Raw genomic sequence first — 24,619 nt, forward strand, 5'->3', positions numbered from 1 at the left:
ACTTGACATTGGGGAATGAAACAAAGAAATATAAGCTAGGAATAATTCTAAGGAAAAATATTTTTCAAATAAACAAAGCTTTATCATTCTTTGAAATATGTCACCATTTATCACACAGAAAGATTTTCTTTTTAGCAATAAAAGAGAACTGACCATCTAAAAGTTTCCAATATTCTCGCCATGTCTGCCTCATCAAAAATCAATGAAATCTGAATTACAATTGCCTTGGACAGGAACTGTGCTGCCAAATTATTTCACAGTCACAGAAAGTATCTGAATGTCAACCTAGCACATATATTGAGCAAATTTTACACTTGCTCCCTTATCAGTTCCAAGCATCATCAAGTAATTTTTTTCTCTGCACAACTGCCTATGGCATTAAAGTCTTCATTCTTTAAGAATTTATTCGTTGAGTTTATCTCTAAGAGTTTAATTTTCTTTTTGCTGGAGAATGTGGTTTGGGTAGGGGTGATTTTAAAAGCGACAAAGTAGTAACCTTAATCTAAATAAAAGCCAAAGGATCCAAGAATTTTTTTTTCTATATTATATTGCTGGAGAGAGAATGTGTTGAGATGCTTCATGTCCATGAGATAGCATCATGACCTGTACTTTTATTGATTCACCTTGGAACAATTTACCTGCCAGACACTGCCTCCACTGACATTTTCTTATGCTGCATTAAGAAACTAAAATACTGCAGGAGCTTTCTAACTGCTCTTTTCCTTCAGGGTCCTCTCTACTGCCTAAGTCCTTTCCCACAGCACAATGAAAGTAAGCATTACAAAAAAAGGAAATCAAGTCATTCCTCTGCCTACAACCTACCAGTCATTTCTCACTGAAGGACAATTAATCCCAGCACCTTAATGAGCTTTCTGCTGCCCTTACTGAAGGAAAACTAAAGGAGTCCTACTTCCGTCTCCAACCACCCTCTTCCATTTCTTGGGTGTCTGATGCCATCCTTTGACTTCAGAGGATGGTGCATGCAAATCCTTTTCCCTAACTTTTCCCCAGTTCCCCTGTCTGTTGACTAGTTTACCACACTTGTTTAATTCACAGTGAAAATGGAACAGGAACATATTTTGAAGAAATATTATTCAGACTAAGAAGATAGAAAAAGGGAGAAAAGTGTCTCTTTATTTCCTGACCTTAGTCAAACAGTCTTTAAAAAAAAAAAAAAAAAAAACCTATGATTAGTAATTTACACCTTAAGGTGAATTCACTCAGTTAAAAAAAAAAAAAAAAAAGGTTAGGGAATGAATGTTCTAGAACAGCCTTGTTCTAGGGATAGGGAAGTTATTAGTGAGAAAAACAGGAAAAATGCTGACTTTCAATAAGTGTATCTTCTCACAGAGGAGACAAAAAAAGGAACAATTTAGTAATTGTATAAGATCATTTTAGATTGGAATAATTATCAGGAATATAAAAAAAATAGGGCTATATAATAGAATGAGTGCAGGAAAGGAGGTGCCCACTTGAGAATGTGTAATTCACATAGTTTCTTCAAAGCTAGGACCTCTGTGGCAGCAAGTAGTCTTGACTATAAGACCAATGTAAGAAAATATTTCAGGCAGAGAGGACAGCAAATGTAAAGTAAGGTGGAAATTAACTTGCATTTAAGGAGTAGGAAGAGAGGCTAGAAGAGGAGAAGAGAGGGATAGGAGACAAAGACAGACGTTTCCTCCAGCCATGGGCCATTGCTGGGCCCTGCAGGCCAGGTAGAGGGTCCTATTTTCTTAGAGCAAGTGGTAGCTAGTGGAAAGTTTGGGGCATGGAAATGATGCGATCCTGTTTAAAGTAGACTCTGGCTATACTTTGGAGAACAGATTGAAGAAGAGCAGAATTGGACATGGATATGAACTAGGGCCCTAAATTCATCTCATGTTATTGACATCAGTCCAGTTCAGCAATGTACTGAAATAGGGATGCATTGAAAACAGTATGTTGCCATCTGGTCATATTTTTATTTTAAGGTTTCTCTTCATTGGAACATAAAGGTGATTTCTGCACTTAAAGGAATCTTGGAGCTTGTGTAAGAAGTAAGTTCCTCTGGGAGGAAGAAGTTGAAAATGTATGTGTTAAATGGTAGGTAATTGCTTTAGTTGGAGAGAAACGTGTTGGAAAAGAGGAATCTATGAGTAATATAAGTTTTAATCACAAAGAGTATTGATGAGAAGCAGGAGCTGAAGTGGATTCTAGAAAGGATTAGACTTGGAAGAGAAGATCTGGTTTGAAACCCATGGTTCATCACCTTGACCAACAGATTTTCCTTCTCTAAGTCTCCAGGCTTGCTCATTTTTTAAACAAAGCAGCTCTTCTTTGTTTAAAAAGATAAGATCTTGCAAGATGTGAAAATAAGCAACTCATGCCTCTATTAATTATAATACCAATTCCTGACACTCAAATCTCTTCAAAATATCTATATAGGTCATATTTTCTTAGAAATGGAGTTGCAAATTTACTTCAACATCATGTCAACTTTACCTCATAGTTACATGAGGAAATGTGTAAGATCATTTTAGATGGGAATAATTTACCCATCTAAATGAGATGCTTCTATTATAGATTAGAAAACTGAAATTTAGAAGGAAATTAACTAGCTATGGGTTTAATGTGCAATTAGTGTGAGCTGTTTGCTGCAAATTGAGTCATATGGATCCTAATCATTCATTCTCTCCACTAATCCTACTGGATGGCTTAGAGTCCAGAAGTTCTGCCCCAAATGTAATTACAATATTTGTTGCATTTGTTCTTTGTTTCTCCTACTTAGAAGCTTCTAAGAATTAGCATGAAAAGAGAAACTCTTCTGCCACATTTATGAAATAGTAGATTTCCATATAAATAGTGTCTTAAAATGTATATATATATGTTGTAACTCTTCAGTGGAGCCTTTAGATTCCAGAATACCCAAAGAAATTTATTTAATTTGCTCAGGAACATACATAAAGTAGATCTGAATATGAGAGGGAAATTCATTCTGTTACATTTATTTAAGTCTAATGAACAAAGATAGGATGGAAGCATACCTTTGATAAACTATTTTTGTAAAAAAAAAAAAAAAATGGAACTTCAGCAACTTCAAAAGGAAGGTTAGCAGCTAGCCAAACTCAACAAAGTTCTGTTATTTAAAAATCTATATTTGTCTTCTTTAAAACTTTGACTTTTCCCAGACACATTACCAGCACCCTCTTTGATCCACTGTAGTCTCCAAATGGGGCCTAAGGGAGAAATAATCTCCATGCTGCTGCTAAAGTTCCCTGAGAAACCTTTGTGATGACAGAAATGAGTAAAGACAGATAAAGCTGCACATTCTTAAGTAAATACTTACAAAATGCTTTTTAAAATACTTTCCCTAGGAAGCACAAGTCTGCACCAAAGAAGGGATTTCACAGAAACAGAAGGGCAGAACCAAAAATTATACCAAGCTTAAACCAAAAATAATCAAGCCTAATTGAGGAACAATTTGGATCTACTGAACAAGTACAAATGATTATACAATCTCTCGATTCTGGGGGAAAGCTCCTGCCTCCTTCAAAGTTTGCCCATCTTTCTGCTGAGAGATCACTGGAACACTCCAAAAGATTTAATTAATCAAGAGAGAACTTTGGGAACCTTCAGCCAAACTTTCGATTTGATTTTTTTTTTTTTTAAAGAGAAGAAAAGGGGAAATTACAAAAATGCCATGAAAGTGCAGGAAAAAAATGCCATACCCAGCAGGAAAAAAAAAAAAAATCTTTAAATCAAATTTACTTACTAGAAATACATTTTCATTTGGAATTGGTCAATTTGAACTAATGAGATGATTTTAATTATTTAATGTGATTATTTAAAATGGGTCTATGGAGTAACTATGGAACTTATCTCTTAGAATTCTTCATGATCCTACTACCAGCATTTGTACTCTCTGTAAACTTCTTAAACTTTTGGTGTTTGCAACAGACTCTCAAATATTAAAGTTGCTTTAGTGCATGTTAAAAATACAAATACAAATAAGTGCCTCAGACATAGATGTCTGGATTAAACAAGCCCCCAATAATTATTTCATATGTGTACAAGATGCCCCACAGTTCTGTAAAGACATCCATGCTTATGACATTACTGTATTTTTTTGCCTTACCACTGTCCTCTGTAGAAAGAACTCTTTACTGTCCTGACTTTACCCTTTTATATCCCCATGAGATGAGCATCTTGCCTGATTCAATTCACACACAGTCTACTTGTGACATAAGTTCACCTTAGTTCCTGTTCTCACTCAATTCCTGCAGCATATTTTTAAAGCTGTCTTTCAACTTGCTTTCTGCCACCGGATTCTACATTCTGACAACCATTGCCATTGAAGCACATGACAATTGTGGCAAAAATAAAATTCCTAGGTGGTCTAAAACTTGGTAATGGCTGTCAGGAGTTTCTTCCTGAGTGATGAGGCACATGGAATGAGAATTTCTGTTTGGAACCTGTTTAAGGGACTCCATGTCCACTCAGGAAGAATGATTGCTTCTCCTACCAAACTCTTACTCATGAGTTTGCCTATACTACACCATGTCGAACTGAAATTCATATTACTTTTGGCAACCATTCCTGAAAATCTTATCAGTTTCATTTGGGGGTTTTGTCCACTAATCATCTAGAGGGAAAGATCAATCTGCATCTAAGGAAGGTGTTTGGAGGGAAGATGATAATGAGTGAACATATTTAGGAAACCCATCGACATCATTAAATTAGTTGTGAGAAAGAATATTTTTGTATTGTTCTGAACTATGAAATTGTATTGCCAGATTATAGAGAAACAAGGTATTCATGTGTGTGAGTGGGTATGTTTGTATGTGTATGTTGGTGTAGGTATATGTATAGAACCTTAGAAGGTTCTAGTTATAGAAAAGATAATTCAATTTTTTAAATGTTTTTAACTCATGCAATGCCTGATTAAAACTGAATAATAAAGTTGATCCTCCATTAAGGAGTTATAACATTGTTATGGAAGGAAATATTTAGAATAAGGGTATTTGGGGAAATCAAAATAAGAATATTTATGTACATTTCCCTATGCATGTGATGAGTCTTGTGTAGCTTTGTAGTACTCTTTGCATCTTTTCTAATTCTGATCATCATGCATGGTATCCCACATAGCTCCAAAAAAGGTTGAATATATGATCTGGACTTGCCTCTCCACCCACATCAGTTCCACAATTAGCACCTCTCTTTGCCTTCCTTGTGCTCCTTCACTTAGAGTAAGAAACTGTCCCTTGGAATGTGCATCCTTCTGGTAACTTAAGTCTCCCATTTTCTTTTCAAGGATGGGAGGAACAGTTTTATTGGACACCAACTGGGCGGGGTAGTGGAAGTGCCAAACAGCAAGGACCAGCGGGTCAAGTCAGCCAGAGCCATTCAAATCACCTACTACCTCCAGACCTATGGCTCTGCCACCCAAGACCTCATAGGGGAGAAGTGGGAGAATGAGTTCTGTAAGCTTATGAGGAAGCTTCAGGAGGAGCACCAAGACCTCCAACTGCACTCTTTAGCATCCTTTAGCCTCTGGAGAGACTTTCATAAGACCAGCATCCTGGCCAGAAGTAAGGTCCTAGTGAGCCTCGTGCTGATCCTGACCACAGCCACCCTCTCCAGCTCCATGAAGGACTGCTTGCGCAGTAAGCCTTTCCTGGGCCTCCTGGGGGTGCTCACAGTGTGCATCTCCATCATCACTGCAGCAGGGATCTTCTTCATCACGGATGGAAAGTACAACTCCACCTTGCTGGGAATCCCGTTCTTCGCCATGGGTAACTATCCATCCTTGTGGTAATCGGATTCTTACCGGTTTGGGGCAAGGTAGTACATTTCTTGAATTCTCAGGTGGAAATCTGTTTTCATTTTGCATCAGTGTGTCTGTGTGACTGTGTGAAATCTTACTTGGGGTTGTGTCTGTTTCACCTTCTTGGGCCTTTCAGGAAATACCAGAATGATAAAACCATCTTCCCATCTAATTTAATGCTGTCAAATGTTTTTAAGTTTGCAGCATTGGAATTCTCTACTCAGTTCTTTCAAAGATAATAGGTCAGGTATAACAGGAAACTGAGTTAAGGAGATCCAAGATCTACTTCAAACAAAATTTTGTGGATCTTATCATGGGCATCCTAAAGTTAATGCTAGTGAAGAACAACGACCATGAGAGGAAAATTCTGAGAACCACTGATAGGTCCTAAACTCAAAACACTTAAGTAAGTTTTCATCAATTTCAATTTTTTTTTTTTTTGCAGAGAATGTATTCCCATCCCCCACCTCTATATAGAGTGAAAACTTAGACCTATCCTCTCTATAAAGTGAAAGTTTTGGCCTTTGCCATTCTAAAGAGAGACTTTTTAATAGGAAAAAATCATATAGTCTTTTAATCTCTGGTGAAAATAATTAAAAAGTACCCTCAGTCATTCTTATACCTTCTTCCCAACCATATGTAAATGATCTCCCAAGTGTACATGTGTGGGTGTTGTATGCATGTGTGTCCTTGTATAAAAGAAAATAAAGTCTGGCAATAAAAATGAGTGAGGAATCAGAGCCAAGACCAATGTGCCATACTAGAAATGAGAAGAGATGGGTGACATGTATGGCTGCCGAGGGTTTTGCTAGGAGTAGTGTAAGTCCCTGCATGTAACAATTTACTGTGTGCCTCAAGGTGGTGAACCGACATGAGCAAGAGTGTTCAGATACAAAATAAATTGCTTTTGAGTCCCCAGCTTAACATCAGTTGTAAATTAGTTTTCGATGATTAAATGGAAAAGATGCAAGTGTGTTGTCAGAGGGATCTTAAATGACCAGGCACCCCCCTTTTTTTTTTCATCTTAGCAAACATTTTTGTGAATAACACCACAAAGAGGATTTCTATTGTAGCTGTTGAAGTCAAACTCTTTTATCTGGGAACTCAATATTATTATGTCCCTATTAAGTTGATCCATCTCCATAAGCTTCAGTTTCTTCTTGTATAAAATGAGAATAATAATTATTATGTCTTCACATACTTGTTTTTTAAAATGTAATAGAATATAATTAAAGTTAATGACACATATTCAACACTTAACCAGTACTAAAATGTTTTAGTAGTTAACTTGATAGGTTGAGTGGTGGTAAATTCAGTCATGAGTGGGAAGCAGCCCACAGCTTCAAGAAATTGAGTCTTCCTGGATTTTGTGTATCACTTGTAGATACATATTCATCCTATTAATAAAGTGTTTCTTTTTTTCAAAGAACTATATGAGAAATTTTTGTTGCTAGGTATAAAGATGAATCTAGGTAGGTTTGAACCATTTATACTTGTGCATTTTTTAACTTAGTCTCATGACTTGAAATAATAATCTAAGATCTATAAGAATCATGCAGTGTGGTTCAGACTGAACATGGACCACTTAAGGTTGACAAATTAAATACCTTAGAGCCTACTAAAGCTTTTTCTAAAACAGGTGGCAAACTAGTTGAGTAATGGAAAGACTTTTCAAGTAAAGATACAATCACATATTCTGTAAAAATAAGAAGAAAAGCTACCTGTACTTATACTGAATTGTAATGTTGGCTCTACCAAGTTAAAGTGGTAATTTTATTCCTTAAAAAAAACAACAAGAACACTGAAAGTCATGCTGAGGGGCAAGTCCAGATCCCATAACACACTTTGCAAATCTTTTTTTAAATATTTATTTTCTAGCTTTAGGTGAACATAATATCTTTATTTTATTTTTATGTGGTGTTGAAGATCAAACCCAGAGCCTCATACATGCTAGGTGAGTGTACTACTACTTGAGCTATATCCCCAGCCTCCAACTAATCTTTAAAATCATAAATCAACCTGGCTTGTGTAGGTTCACACCTTAGGAAGCCGTGTGTGTGTGTGTGTGTGTGTGTGTGTGTGTGTGTGTGATTCCTGCAATTCTGAAAAGAAAATTTCTGCTGTGTTCTAAAAATATAGCAATGAAAGACCTATAAGCATATATTTAAGATTTTTGCTTGATCAAGGGGAATTTTGTTTTGTATATAAAATCTTTGTAGCTAGTAAAGATGTCAGGACTGAGAATTGGTGAAATGAAAGGAATGCTCCACAGGGTAAAAAGGTGTGGGTTTTCCTCCCAGTTTTTCTAATAACTTTGTGTGCTATATTAGGTGGTTATTTATGGTCTTTTTCCTCAAGTCTTTTATATAAAATGGAAAATTTGAACTATTCAGTTTTAAATTTTGAGGATCCTACAATATCATTTTATTATTTTACTGAAGTCAGAATTTGATTTTTTCTTTATAAAAACTTTTATGGTATGTACTCTCCTCAAACCTCTAGTCTCCTTTGTTGCCTTTCTGAGAAAAAGGAAGAGATACTTTAGCATAGGAAAACATCACACAGACCTGCATACAAAGCCTCAGACACATAGGCTATAAGACCAAGAAAACACATTGCTGTAAAGGTCGTGAGGTAGAATGTGATGTTAAACACAAATAAATTGAGTTTACCAAATAGATATCTGCTGGTACAAAACAGTACATAGACTGTGTTCAGAAGTAAAACCGTCAGTTAGAACAGAGTGTATAAATTTAAGATTCATCATAATATAGTTAATATTTAAAGTCATGCAATCTGATAATGGGAATTAGAAAGACAAATAGTCGTTGAAACCAGTCCTTTGGTGCATTATAGTTTACATGGTGTCAAAACTGCATAATTGAAAGTCAGTAGGGGAAGGAAGGTCCAACTATTTTTCTTACCTCTATTTTATTCCTATCTTCCTATAAGGATTTCTTTGAGGTCGTGAATATGTGTTCCAATATGTGCCAGTAATATTCAAACCATTCACTCTTATCAAAACTCATCCCAAATGCTAGGTATGTTACTTAGTGTATTTGTTCTTCAAACTCACTAGCACAGTTGACTTATCTTCGACCACCTATTTCTCTGCACTCATCACCTATTTCTCTATACTCATCAGCCCACCTGTCATTTGTCCAGCTGATATGCCCAGTGTCATGTCAGAAGCATATATCCTGTACCTAAATATTTTACATTTTAAAGTCAGTGCCAATTTTTTATAATTTGTCTTCTTACTTCCATAAGTAAACTTATATTTCTCCAAATTTTATGTTCCAGATTTGGATTGAGAAAAGAAGGCATTTATCAGTACATATAATCTCTCTATAAAAGTATTCAGAGACTAATTCAAAATTAGAATAAATGTTTGAATATACTTAACATGACTTCACTGAGCCCAACCCTAATGTCCTTTTTCTGTCTAAGCATGGGCCCATCAGAATGCCAGTCACCTAATTTATAACTTATTGTCAGTCTTTTTAAATTGGTTTCACCTCATTTACTTTTTGTGGATTGTTTCCTCTTTCTGGAAGGAGCACTGTGAGCTTGTATCTCACACAGACGCCAGGCTGGCTCATGCTGTACTTTGCTGGTCTTCTGTGGATGGTTGCCAGGGCATCACTAGCCTTGGCTTACTGTAATTCCTTTTCTCCATTCCGAGTTTGTGCTACACACTGGAATCTCACCTCAGTCCACTTGACACCACTTGGTGCACAGAGGTGACTTGGCTTTTACAGGTGATCCCAAAGTCTCTAGATACAGGCCTTCACATGTCTCAAACTGAATCCCGCCTTCATTTACTTATTAATTCATTTACATATTTATTTGGCACCTACTATGTTCAAGGCATTTGGGTTTTGTGGTAGAAGACATTGAGCAAAACTAATCAGGTTCTGATCCTCATGGATTTTATGTCTTAAGCCTACAGAGGTAAGAATTATACAATAAAATAAAGAAATATAAGCTAGACTGTATTGTTAATAAGTGATTGAAGTATATAAACAAAGCAGGATAAGGCACAAAGAATGCAGGTTGCTGGGGAGGAAAGGCCTTTCTAAAATATAAAACTGAAGCAGGAGAGCTAAATGAAGTGAAAGAAAGATTCATGCAGAAATCTGAGAAAAGAGTGTCTCTGGCGAAGAGAAACTATACTTGAAAAGACTCTAAGAGAGGATCTTGCTTGGTGAAGTTGAGGAAGGACTGGAAAAGGAGTGTGGCTGGAACAAAGTGGGCAGTTGTCTGAGTATTAGGGGAAGGGGATGGAAGCAGTTTTGGGCCAGATCATGTGGGGCATTGGGAACATAGTACTTCAGAGTTTAATCTGGGTAAGGTTTCTGAAGCATTTTGAGACAGAAGGGTATGATCTGACATATATTTCAAAGGCATCTTTGGCTACATTATGCAAATTAGCCTGCAAGAGGGAAGGGATGTTTTATAGGGTGACTATTTAGGAAGATTTTGCAAAATCTGCTAGGGATATAATAGTGGCATAAAATAGCATGGGAGCAGTGAAAATAGTAAAAAAGGATTAGACTCAGAATATATATTTAAAAATAGAATTGACGGGATTTACTGAAGGACTAGATATGGCATGTAAGAGAAGAGGAATCAAGGGTAATCCCAAACTTTGAGAACTGAATAACTAAGGGAATGCAGTTGCCATTTATTCTAGTAGGCTACCTCTCAGGCATCCCAGTCGAGAAATGTGGAGTTACCTGTGTAAGATAGTATATAGACCGTGTTGAGAAGTAAAATCTGTCAGTTGGAACAGGAGCTATAAATTTCAGATTCATCATAATATAGCTAATATTGAAAGCCATGCAATCTGATAAGGATAATAAGAAATTAGAAGTCTGAGATTTGAGCCCTGGAGCATTCTAATGCTTGGAGGTTGGGAAGATGAGGATGATTTAGGAGATAACACTAAGAAGAATCAGGCAATGAGATAATGTCCCAGCAGCAAAGTAGAGAACGTGTTTCATGAAAGATATCAATTGTTGCAAAAGCTGATAAGAAAATTTGTCCAATGAGAACTGAGAAGTGTCCATCTGACTTAGCAATGTGAAGGTCAGTGGTGACTTTGATGCTAGGCAAATGGTCAGGGAAAAATGTGATTTAAAGGGAGAATTTCAATAAAGATTGTAGGAGAGGAACTAAAGATAGTGAATGAAGATACTTGAAATAAGATTGCACTAAATGGAAATTAATAATTCTTGCATGCTGAAGGAAATATACAGGATAGAAAACCTTTGTAATAAAGTAGAAAGAGGAGAAGATTACAGAAGCAATGTCATTGAGTGAAAGAAAGGGGACAACATTTAGAGATGAGTGGAGTCTTTGATTCTGTGTAAGGCATATATAAGTCATCTACTCTATGAAAATAAAAGGCAAAATATATGGACATATGTTGACAGATCAGGGCTTGAAGAGGTGGAAGTATGTGGTAAATTCTCTTCTGTGGCTTCAATTTTGTCAGTAAAATATGAAGAAAGTCAACAGCTGAGAATAAATTTGGGGAAGGAGGTGTTGGTTTTTGGAAAATGAAGAAGTGTGAAAGAGTCACTTGGAAAATTGGAGATGAAATTAAAGAAGAAAATTTAGGATAACTAAGATGTACTAAGGACTCACATTTTAAAAAATCAGTGAACAAGGTTTCCTGTAGCTGGGTAGAGCCGTTGAATAAGCACTGACTTGAATATAATCAGAAAAAAAATTAAATATGAATTTACAATATAGGTGAATGAATGACTATAATAATAGATCATGAAAAGCACACTCTTCAGATTCAGCTAGACTATGTTGTGGTAACAAATAATGCCCTAAGTCTAATTAACATAACACAACAAAGATGAATTTCTTGATCAGATTTCAGTTTAGTGTGGATCAGGAAGCCCTTTTGATAGCTCTCTTCCCACAGAGACTCGGGGATCTAGGATGCCTCCATCTTGCAATTCTGCTGCCTCAGAGTTTAGTCTCCCAGTCATGTACACAGAAAAGAGACTAGAGAAGGCAGCATCTGCTTGTTAACTGCCTTGTGTCATAAGTCATACAGTTACTTCCCAAAACATTTCACTGGTCAGAAGTAGCATCATAGCCATAAATCAACAGAAAGGGAATGTAGCAAATTTAAGAGAGAAATGGATTGTTTTATGAGCTTCAACTACCTCTTCCACATAAACTAAACCAAACAATAAAGGAAATGACAGTATTATTCCTCTTCATCATCATTGTGAAAAACCACTAAGGTCAAATATTAAAGTTCTTTGTGAGATCAGAGAATTATTTTAGGCTAGAGCCTGTTCTAATTATTTCTGGTGTATAACAAACATCACAAAAGTCAATAGTGCAAACAACCATTTTCTAATGCTATGGAGTCTGTGTGTCAGCCTCCAACTGGAAAAAAAGCAAGGTAGTGTCAGTTCCTCTTGCCTCTACAGTGTCTGGAGCCTCCACTGAGATAACTCTAATGACTGAAAGTGACTTGAATGTCCAAGCACTGGAACAGCTGAGGATAGAGCCACTGCTTCTTTGCTCATGTGACTGGTACCAAGTCTGGGATCACTGAAGGAAAATCTCAGCTGGTATTGTGGAAGAGAGTATTTAATATGACCTCTCCAGCATGATGGTCTCAGAGAAGTCAGACCTCTTATATAGTGGCCTAGGGCTCCAAGAACCCGTGTTGCAAGGGAGTAAGGCAAAGGTACAAAACTCACCTAGACACAGAAGATGCATAGCATCTAAACAGCCATATTCAATAGACTGCATACCAGTCATAAGGCCAGGGACATAGAGACAAGGCTTTACTTCATAAACAATTTTATTTCCCTAAGCATGAACCAACATAGTGTTTAGTATATAGTAAGCCCTCTAAGTCTTGATATTAGTCAGTGTTTTTTTTTTTAATGATTACATTATGGTATTAGAAATGTTTCCCAGTATGTTGATGTTGGACAGGGCATGTTTTACTTAGGGTCATTAAATGCATCAAAATCCTTCCCAAAATAACCCCACTGCTAGAAAGAGAAAGAAGACTTTATTATGACATCAACAATGCTTAGTTGGAGCTATTTCTCAGCCATGTTAAATTGCAGTCATGCTAATCTGAGTGACAAACCATTATCTCTTTGGGGACATGCTGCCCGATGTTGTGAAAATATTCCTATTCTTTGAGGCTTGAAGCCAGAATTCTTGGAGTCTAGTCCAGGTCCTACCTCTGACCAACTAGAGGTCATCTCTCTGGGCCTCCTTCATCTTATTCTTCCAAATGATGAAGAAATTGATGGGTTTTGCCTTCCTGTCTCTTCAGTCTTTTCTCTTTAATCATACTTATGCTACATGTCATTCCATCTAGATTTTTGACACTTTGGAGGACAGAACTAGATCTACTTGGTATTTTTGCTATTGTCTAAAGTACTCATAGTAGGCACTTTTCAAATATTCACTTATTGATAGCTTTTGTAATTGTTAAGCATTTTTAGAGAAAGAACCTTCTAATTTTTGGTTGTTTTTAGCTTGTATATCTTAATATTTCCTATGCGCAATTGTTTAGTCTTAATTTCCTTATATATTAACCTCTGTTATTTTGTAGCTCTGACATGGGTCTTCTGGGTCAGAGCTTTTAATGAATTAAGACATTATTTCACTACTTATTTTCATAAACCTTTTGAAAGAGGTGGGAAAGGAAGATATTTGGGCATGAAAATTAAGAAGTTAAATTTTATGCCAAGAGTTTGAGGTTGCATTGACTAGTATGTACTTTTTGTTGTATATCACTGCCCAATACTAGTAGAAATTATTCCCTGATTCCTTAAACTTCTGCATTATCTATGCAATTCAATTCTGTCTTTTGCATACTTTACTGCCAACGAGCTTCCTCAAGTGGTGAATGGAGTTTAGGAATGAGAAACAATACTGTTACATAACAAATTTTGTTTGGCATGAGAAGCATGTAGACTCATTTTGATGATCTTGTTTTTCTCAATGAGATATGTAGTTTAGACTTGATATGTTAGTTTAGACTTTTTAGATGGAAAGATTTGCAAACTATATCTCATGCCATTCAATATGTGTTGTCCTTACATTTTACTTCTTGAGTCAGATAGTAAATCATGATTGAATATTAAGCAGATGGTGAAATGAATGTTACATCAATTTATCCAGCACTTGGTGGAATTATTAATATGCCAAGTAGCTCCTCTTCTCCAACTTGGACATCTAAGCTATCCTCAAATACGTGTCTGTCAAAGCAACTTTAAAGAGTCCTTATTAATTGACATTGACTTGGCTGTCAACTCAGTATTTCCAAAAGAATTATTTTTGATGCAGGACAACTGCAACTGACAAACAGAATGGGATTTTCCGCAGTGCTGCATCAACGTAAATACTGCCATTCAAAGTTTGGAAACTTGAAGGGTGAAAAATGCATTAAAGTTTATTCTATTGCTTTTCTGAAGAAAAATGAACTCCCTTCCAGATAAAATTTTAAAACTAGAGATTTTATTTCCTAGATTCAATTGTTTATCAAACCTGTAATTTCATTCCCTGTCACCTAACAAAAAATAAAATTGGAAGAGAAAAATGAAACCTATCTTATTATTATTTGGTGGGGGTCCTAGCGGCCAGCCTCCTAAGAATTGAGAAATCCTTATGCACTGATCCCAACCTGTCCTCCTGGAGCCTTGAGACTTATTTATGAATCAAATACCTGTGTTGGTTGTTGGATTCTCTTTTAGTAATTGAGCAATGCCTTCCTTCAGTCCAAAACAAATTCTAATATTCAAGACCTGGCTTATAGATATCATTATGCACCCTCAGAAATTCAATCTGAATAGATCTGTGAGTTTGAATTTCATACAAAGAAGGTGTGGTTATTTATTTGGCCACATTGACTGGGCCTAAATAAGAATATGATCAGGCCAGTAATATTTTCAGTCATTGTTTCTATTCATAAACTAACTGATATTTAATAATATAAATTAATACAGTATTAGAGGACTTATTAATAGTACTTAGGATGACACATTAAAAGAAGTAGAAGATAAATTTATTTAATGAGTGACAAATAATAAAGGAAAAGGAAATAATTTTACAAAAAGAAGTAAGTATAATATTGACTAATGTTCAGAAAAAAAGGGATATGTGTTAGGTGGGGAGCTATGTTATATTGCTCGCTTCAACAAAGGAAAACTAAATGTGATCACACAGAGAGATCCATGAAGGCACCTCACTTGTAACTTTTGAAGTGAGATTGCAATGAACATAATGAGGACTCATTTTTCTTATCACTTAACAGTGAATTGATAAATTCACTGTCTACAATTTTGCAACATATCTCCTTCTTTCCTCTGCCATGGTCAAGAGTCAGGACAAGTTTACATACTTTACTATGTGGTCAAATATTTGGCAAATAATAATTGTTGTGCTTCATAATTTCTGAACAAATGCCTTATCATTTCACTGGTTCACATGAAAGATTTTTTAAGGAAATGAATATAAATCTGAGTATAAAAGTAGACACCCTTTTAAAAAACAGAACATTAGCTTTTTATTGATTTTTAAAAAAATAAATGACAGTGGAATGCATTACAATTCTTATTACACAAAAAAAGTCTTTGAAAGTGATTGAATGATGAGGGGATTTCCAAATATGAGAGTTGAATCTTTCCCTTGGTGCTTCTTTGTGCACTAAAAGCATTTCAGTGACCATTTATCATGAAAATATTATTAGTGAAGAATTTAAATAGGGAAGCTTTTTCTATTCAATAAGGAAAGTACAGTAACCAGAACCATCCTCAAGTTTTATTCAGAGCCAAAATCAGAAACCATATTTCTTGACTTTTCCTCCCAGGTGTTTTGACTCTGCCAGCTGTTCTCCAACAGGAGAGCATCTTGGGGCCTGCTATGGTTTTCGAGGCCTGAAAACAGTTGAGAGAATAGGACTGCTAACAATTTTCTCCTGCTTCTGTCCATGTATTTCACCTTGATTTTTTTTTTTAATGACAAGGTTCCATAAAGCTTAATTTAAAGAAAAAAGTGATAAGATTTTTTTTTTTTTTTTTTTTTTTTTTAGTTTTGAAAACTCTAGCTCCTCTACCATTGCATATTGCCTTCTTCCTGATATAATAGAAGGTAGAAACTAAACCTGGGGTGAACTAAATGGGTTTCAGAGCCTGGGTGGCTGTGCTTTAATCAACTATTATATCCAAATTCTTTTTGTAGCCGTTTTTTTTTGAAGTATTTCTGAAAGTGTTATTTTTTTACTTAACACCTTAACTTTCTCTCCTGGAGTCAAGTTAACCTAATTTAATGGGTTGGAGGCAATGAGGGCTATGGTTGCCAGGGAAAACTGAGGGAGAGCGCCAAGAGATTCAATTACAGAATTGTCTGTTATTTCACTGTATTCCAGAATTAGAATGTCTGTCTTACAGGTCAGGAAATTGTATTATAAAGGCACAGTGGCAAAACCAATTCTCAGTGCAAGAATCCCATTAACTAAATTGACAAGAAATAATTATGTTAGCCAGAATCTCTATTCTGGTAACTTCTCCATAAGGCAGTTTACATATGCCCATTAATAAGGCTTCACTTCCTCAAGATGTGTAAAAATACCAATAAAATACCAATTATTACCCAGAAGGCTATATGACAAGCAAAATTGAAAGCAGTGTGATATCTGATGAATTTCCTTGTTCTGCTCAAAGAATGGTGACGGTGTCCTCCCACCCCCACCCAACCTCCAAGATTCACTGTCATTTGTCCCTGGAATGTTCTGTGTACATGACATTGCCTCTGACTTCACTGGGCCCTACCATTTGATGCTATCCTTCTCCTTTTGTGGATAACTATCCTCTAAGGATGAATCAGTTTCACTGACTATGTATGATCTAAGCAAATAATGTTTCTGCTGGGACTAGGATGCAGTCTCTCTCCTTTGGTTAGATATTGATCAAATGAGTCTAAATCTCAGAGAGTGTCCATTTGCTCATGACTTCAAAGTGTTTGAGATTTTCTCAACAGTTTCTCCCTATGAGATTTCTATATGCTTCTTTTTGGTTGTGTTATTTGTTACAAGCCGTATATCTCTTTGACTGTTCTAATTCTTTTTAATCTTATCCTAAAATATGAAAACACCAACACAGCAACACATTGTATGAGAGTTCCTGTAATCCTCTCACCCTAGGCAAATGCCATTACAACATGAAAAATACCCCAGTCAGCTCTGCTGTGGTCAAGAGATAGGTTCACCCAAGGAGGTCTTGAGTTTAGGATGTCTAGCTTCTAAGTCCAGTCTCCTTTACATTCTTTGCTCCAACCAACATAAAACTGAATTATGTTCATGTACACAAGGTTGTATTATGTCTCATGATATCCCTTTATCCAGAAATCCTTGTTCATCTCATGTGTTCTAGTTTTCAAGGCTCAAATGCCCTTCATTTTATGGTTTTTTTATTTTATTTTTTTGTACTGACCTCCAAACTCATGAATGACTGATTGATTTCCTTTTTTTTTTTAACACTCTCTGTAGCCTTGTTTAAATGCCTACTGTTCCTGCTTATTCTAGTTTGTAAAGCCTTCATTAAAGGATCAAGACTTACTATTTTTGTAGAGGACCCAGCACCAAGTAGGAAGTATTTTAAAATCACTTTAGGACTGACTGAATGGAGAACTGCTCTGCACTTTGGCCCACTATGCATAAATGTCTTCGACCTTGTGTCCTCACATGGGATTTGTGCTGGATACTCTCTGTTTGCACTCTCTGCCGCTGGTGTGTTTTCTTTCCCACCATTCTTTTTCCTGATCATTGTTCTGGCTTTTTTCTTGGGTTTGACCAATCAGACTCACTGCCAGAAGATAATAAGAAGAAGGGGAAAAGAGGTACAGGTTTTTCTTTCTTAACTCCTTCCTCCCCTGATTTGGCACTATTGTTTGTTTGACAACAACTCTATTATGGTGAGCAACCCCTCTTCTATAGCTACAGGTCTCACTGAACACTTATTATTATTATTATTATGTTGTTTATCTCTTTAGGCTTAAATTGGTAACAACTTTCTGCTGTGAGAGTATCTAGTTATTTCTTGATCCCTTCTTTCATTTTGTTTTTTCCATTGGCTCTTTTGGTATCTATATACCCCAATATGCTGCTGGATTTGAAGTCTTGTCCTGGAATACATTTACTTTATGTAACTCTTGCCAGCAAACCTTTTTTAAGGACAATGGATCCTACACTCTACCAAACAAATCCCTAGCCATCAACAGACCTAGGAGCAGTCTGCATTGCCTACTGACTTTGAATATCAGCAAACACCTGATCATCTGCTGCCCTATTCTGCATGCCATTTTGGACATCTCAAGTTCACATTATCCTTAGTACCTTGTTCATCGTTTCTTCTTTCCGAGTTCAGTCTAGAGATTCATCTCACCTACTTTTATAATTCCTAGAATTTGCTTTCTCTAATAAGTTGAAGTAGTGAAGGCAAATCCTCCTGTGCAGACTTATTTTTGCATCTTTACTGGCTTTTGTGATCAGTGTCTGCTTTAAGAAAGAGCCTGAAGAAAATTTCTCAACTATGTGTTTTTACCATCATCCTTGACCAAAGTTAGAGTAGGTTTTTAAAAAGACTGTCCTCTGCATGGTGCAAGAATAGGAAAATTATCTAATTGGAGAATTCCATATCCCCAGACTCATTTTCAGGTCACAGTGGCTTCCTCATACCAAGTTTAAACTACAAGTAGTTTGATATAAAATTGTTGCCTTGCAGTCAGACTTTCCACTTATACATAAAAGGAAGCTGCCTATCTTTGTTTTGTGCCATGATGCCTGTGCTTTTGCAGCTAAAAATAGCATTGGCACTCATTCCTGGCACATTGCATTCCAAGCGTCTATCTAATTTGCTGTCCACACTCACCCTGAAGCCTTTTCAGCATTACTGCTTTCCAAGTATTTCCTTCTCATTGAGTATCTGTCTCACTCTCCACAGACCTGTTCATTTTTCATTTTCAAGGTTGACACATATCCCTCCACCAACCTCACTTTCTCTAGAAATTCTATTTTCTGTTCCTGGAGAGTAGTTCGTTCGTTGGCTTGTTTGCACGTATATTATGTTGCAAGCTGCTTTTCCATTAAAGACAAATCAAGAAGGTCCATATATGCATAAAATGTATAAAACCTTTGTACATGTGGCTTACTGATAGTTCCATTTTAACACATGTAAATACTATTCAGATGAATATATAGAATATCACTAACATTCCAGAAGCTTCCTGAGTGTCTCTTTCCAATCACAATCATCCCCCACGTGATCACAGGTGCCCTAGCTTTTAGAGTGATCAGCTGTTACATTTTCTAGAGTTTCACTATGTTGTTGTATGTGTACTAAACATTCCTGATGAATTTAATATTTTATCTGTATAAGTCACTGTCTATCTTTAGAAATGTTTTTTCTTTTAATGTCAACTTTTAATATTAATATACCTTCATCAGAATTTTTCTTCATGTATATTAAGAATGTTTTCCATTTTTTAAAGGTTAACTTGTTGTCTTAGATTTTCCACATCTATTTTGTAAATTGTGTGTAGTTGAATGTGGAAACTTTTCTAGGCTAATGATTTTTGCCTCTTAGCTGAGGAATTTAGTCTCTTTAGTGACTTCAATATAATTTGAATACCATGGATTTAAATCTATAGTCTTATTTTAATTATTTATCTACTTATTTATTTATTTGTTTTCAATTTATTTCACATATCTATATATTGGTGTTATTTTTCATTTTTCTAGGCCCACCTTTTGAATTGAATTAATATATTTTGTAATTTCATTTTCAATTTTAAAATTTTTGCTTTTGACTTTGAGATTTCTTTACACAGTGTGCATACTTAGCAAAATTTAAATTTAATCAACCTTTATTTTCTTCCACATATAATAAATAATTTGATCGCTTGAATTCAATTTAGACTCCCCCCCTCCCCCCCCCCCCCAACTTACATGCTGGTTTTGCCTAGCAGTTTAATTCTAATCTTATTTTTTAACTTCATTAGATCTTCTTTTCTCATTTGATATAGTTCACGATCTATTAGTCACTTTTTAAATTTTCATTTCCTCGTATGTCTCAGACCTTCCATCTGGGATTCCCTTCTTCTTCCTAAAAGACATTATTTTGCTCCTTTAGAGATGTTCTGTTGGTGAAAAACTCTCAGTAGTTGTTTGTTTGTTTCACTAAAAATGTCTTGGCCTTCCTACTTGAAAGTTATTTTTTCTGGGTCTAGAAGTCTTTCACCACATTGAAAATGATTCTCTGTCATCTTTATTTTACTGCTTTCTTCCTGTGACTGACTGCTTTTATGATTTTTTCTTCTCTCTGTAGCTTCAGGATGTCTAGATGAGGCTTCCTCTGTATCATGTCTTTGAGGATTCACTGGGCCTCTTGATTACTGTTGCCTTTCACGAATTCTAAAACTTATCTGCTCTATCTACGCAAACAGAATTTATTTCTTATTTTCTCCTATCTCTTGGACTCCAGTCAGATACATATTAAAGCTTTTTATGTTTCTTACATTTCTTTTATAAGTTCTCTTTGTCTCTGTGCCGCTCTCTGAGTAATTCCTTCTGTTTCATGGAACAATTTACAATTTCATGGAACAATTTTAAACTTTTACTAATGGAATTTTAAAATTCCTATTAGTTTGATTTGGTTTTGTTTTGAGTCTCCTATGTCTGTATCTTTTCCTGTTATCTAAAGATACTTTCAAGGTTAGCTGTATTTCTTAACAAAGTAAGCACAGTTTTAGAGCTTTGTTTAATTATTCCACTACCAGAGGTCCCTCTGGCTCTGCTGCAATTTTGAGTGCAGGTCTCAAGCAGATCACCTGGTTTCCTTGTGAACCCAGTTATCTATCAGTGTGTGGGTATTTTCAGTTTCCTAGGGTGGTGCTCTCTCTTCCACTGGGTCTCTGTATTTGTATCTATATGGAACATGGAGTCACTACTAAATATGGGAAATATCTAGTTCAGGATTTGAAATTTCCCATCTAGTGAGTCAGTGTACACAAATACCCACCTGTAAACATGCTCTTAAATACTTTGTTCCTTCTGGCCTTTCTCCTGCTCTGCTCACCATGGAGACAAGTCTCTCTGCCATGCTCTGGGATTTGGGATTGAGGTAGAGATTAGTCCTAGTGCTCTTACTGCCCTAATGCCAAGGCCTCTGAAATTCCTAGCTTGATGTGGGGAAAATGTCACTAGAAGACTTCTCATCTTGGACAGTCCCTGGAACTAAATTTCACAATCCCTTCACCCCTTGGGTTAACTAGCTTGAAGCCCAAGTGTGCAGTGCTATAAAAACCACTCACAGAAAAGTTCCAATTAATCCCCTCGATTCAGTTTTTCCTCAAGAATTTACCCTTAAATTAGTCTATTGTATTTGTAGCTCTTTAGTAATTTTCAGTTAATGAAATTTGTTAACATATTTGTATTTTTATTTCATCCAGCATGTTTTTGGTTTCCAGCTAACAGGGCTGATCCAAACAACACAATCTTGTCATAGCAAGAAGCAGAAGCAGCTACAATGCCACTTTTAATGGCTGGATATTATTCTAGGCCTTGTTTTCAAACCATCTCTATTTTAGTACTTTTCAGATCTATATGTATTATATGCTTAATATAATAGTAACTGCCTTTAAACCCAATTTTGTTTGTCACATAATTTCATGACAATTTGTTCACTATCTTCATTTCTGACCAGTAGATAATATTCAAATATGAAGTTTTCAAGCTTGTTTTTACTTTTTTTGTTAGAGCATTATAGTTATACATAATAGTTGAGTTCATCCCTACAGAATCCTACATGCATGGAATTCAATTTCAGTTTATGATATTTCTTTTTTCCTTCTGTCCTCCCTTTCCTCCCCTCTTCTTCTTCCTTTACTCTACTAGACTTCCTTTTGCTCATCTATTTATATTTGATTGTTATTGGTTTTTTTTGACTTATACATAAAGGTGAAATTCCCTGTGATATATTTATATGTGCATGTTAACATGATATTTTAGGAATTCATTCCTCATTGCCTCCCCTTTCCCATCCCTCCACTCTGCCTCTCAGTTTCCTTTATGACATTACTGATCTTCCCTGGATTTTTATGATATTTTAACTTTCCTTCCCCCTTTTCTTTATTCTACTCTAGCTTCCATATACAAGAGAAAACATTTGACCTTTTAGTTTCTGAGTTTGGCTTATTTCACTTAGCATGATATTCTCCATTTCAATCCTTTTACCAGAAAATGCCATAATTTCACTCTTCTTTATGTCTGAGTAGAACTCCTTTGTATATATATATACACAAGTTTTTAATCTCTTCATCTCTTGATGGGCACCTGGGTTGATTCCATATTTGGCTATTGTGACTTGTTCTTCTACAAACACAGAGGTGGCTGTATATTTAGGTTTTTGGGAAAATATCAAGGAGTGAGATAGTTGGGTCATATGGTGATTCCATTTCCAGTTTTTTGAGGAATTTTCATACTGCTTTCCAGAGTGGTTGTACTAATGTGCAGTGCCACCAACAATGTAAGTTTACCTTTTTCCCCTCTTGTTTGCCAGCATTTATTATTTTTTATATTATTGGTCATTGTCACTATGACTAGAGTGAGATGAAATCTTAGTTTATGTTTAATTTTCATTTCCCTGATTACTAGACTTTGAACATTCATTCCTGTATTTGTTGGTCATCTGTGTTTCTTCTTTTGAGAAGTTTCTGTATGGTTCTTTTGCCCATTTATTGATTGGGTTATTGGGTTTTTTTATGGTGTAAGGTTTTTTTGAGTTTTTTATATATTCTGGATATTAGTCCCCTACTAGAGAAATAGCTGGCAAAGATTTTCTCCCACACGGTAGGCTCTCTCTTCATGTTCTTAATCATTTTTTTTGTTGTGCATATCGTGTTCAAATGCAAAATTTTCAAGCTTGCTTTTCCTTTAGACCAATTATTTCTTTCCTCTTGCTACTCTGACTTCTTCTTCTCAGAAGAAATGTTTTTCCAACCTTAAAAAAGTTTAATCTGAATGTAGAAACAAAGGATTTGAGATACAAGGTGAAGTGGAATGACTGACTTTATCCAGAGTATGGTGCTGCAACACCTTCAAGGTGGAGTGATACTATACAGATGCTGTCACCTTGCTGTCCATGATCAGAGGTTGAGGGAATGTTAATCACTATATTACTGGTCTGTATTGTTGATAATCCTCTCTTAGAACTAAAATATATTATGGGAGAAAATAGAAATAATGTTCATGATGGCTCTTACAGCTTCTGGTTCAAAAATGTGATCATTTAAAGTACTATGGGTTGGAGTTTTACTAAATTGATAGAAAATATAATCTAGCTCCATTAGGTAGAACAAATACATGAGTAGATGACAGGAAGTTATAAATAATCTTGTAAAACATGAAGACAAATAAGAACAGTCACATGCACTTTCTATCAAAAGGTTCTAATTCAAATGTCTCCAGAGGTAGGCTGCTAACATTTGTTAAGTGCAGTAGACTCTTATAGTCCAATGGGAACAGTGGTAGGGATTTGTACACAGAATATATACACTGGCTAAAAGCATTCAAATTCAATTTTTACAAATGCCTCACCTATGTTAGACACTTCTGCAAATGAGACTGTGTAGTCAGAGAACCAGTGTGACTAACTGACAAAGTATATTTAATAATAACTAAAATGTACTGAGCACTTATAAAGGTCTCAAAGATGAACACATTACAGGTATTAATTCACTTAATCTTCACAGTAATATAATTTATAGGAATATTGCTATAAATCAGGACAATGGCATAGAAGTAATTTTTATAATTGGCTAAAGGATATATCTTACAATATGTAACAGTTAGGATACAAACCCCAGAGTTCTGCCTCCATCTGAGCTCTCTGTTCTGAGCATATTATCTTTTCATGTCTTCATAAGTAGCTAATTATTTCAACTTCTATAAATAAAATTTATGCCATCTAACAAGTGCTCTCAGATCTCAGACATTTCTCATCACAAAAAAGAGAAAAATTAGGTATATAAATTCTATATATTAATATTATAATAGTTTGTTAAAAATTAAATATGTATATTTACTTATGATATAATTACTTGATTCAGTATAAATCAAAACTTAGCATGGTGAGGATGGCTTTGTCCTCTATTAAAAAATAATTTAAATATTGAAAAAAATTGATCCCAAAAGAGCAGACTTGAAAAAAATACCTCCCACATAGGTAATATCACAAGTTTTTCTCACAGTGTATAGGTATTGCTAAAAAAAAAAAAAAAAAAAAAAAAAAACAACTAAAAAAGCAACATTTTTAAAGAATACCTTTATGCTAAAATTATAACCTTTCTTTTCCTTAAATAAACAATGAAAAATAGGGCACAGAGATAAAATATTATTAAATATGAATACATAACATAAATAGCAATTGAATCAGCATGAATTTTATTTAATTAAAACTCCATTCACCATCCACAAAATGAAGGATTTCTTCTAAGACGAGAAAATTAACTAGGGATATTTATATCATAAATTGTTCTTCCCCTATTTTTTATTATTACCAACTAATAATGTTAAAATATTTTAAGACTAAATAAATGGCTTTCTTAGCATCTTGCTATCTATGCAGATTCTTTGCCGCTGCAAATAATTTTATTACCACCTAAAAACATTAGACCATTCTAGCTAGTTACTTCATAAAATTCCATCTGTGTCTTAACATCTGTCCTGTACCATTTATAGGTTTTAGCATGTTCTTTATT

General features: G+C 35.3%; 1 protein-coding gene across 2 annotated transcripts in view; it reads left to right on the top strand.

Moving 5' to 3' along the window:
• Positions 1–24,619, top strand: part of Ptchd4 (patched domain containing 4) — a 175,256-nt gene that overhangs the window by 49,937 nt on the left and 100,700 nt on the right. For both annotated transcript variants that reach the window (XM_026394487.2, XM_026394488.2), the window contains exon 2: positions 5,291–5,771. In XM_026394487.2, coding sequence (XP_026250272.2) covers positions 5,291–5,771 — 481 coding nt within the window. The remainder of the gene's footprint in view (positions 1–5,290; positions 5,772–24,619) is intronic.

Source organism: Urocitellus parryii, chromosome 8 (genome assembly GCF_045843805.1).
Source record: "Urocitellus parryii isolate mUroPar1 chromosome 8, mUroPar1.hap1, whole genome shotgun sequence".
NCBI classification, from domain to species: domain Eukaryota; kingdom Metazoa; phylum Chordata; class Mammalia; order Rodentia; family Sciuridae; genus Urocitellus; species Urocitellus parryii.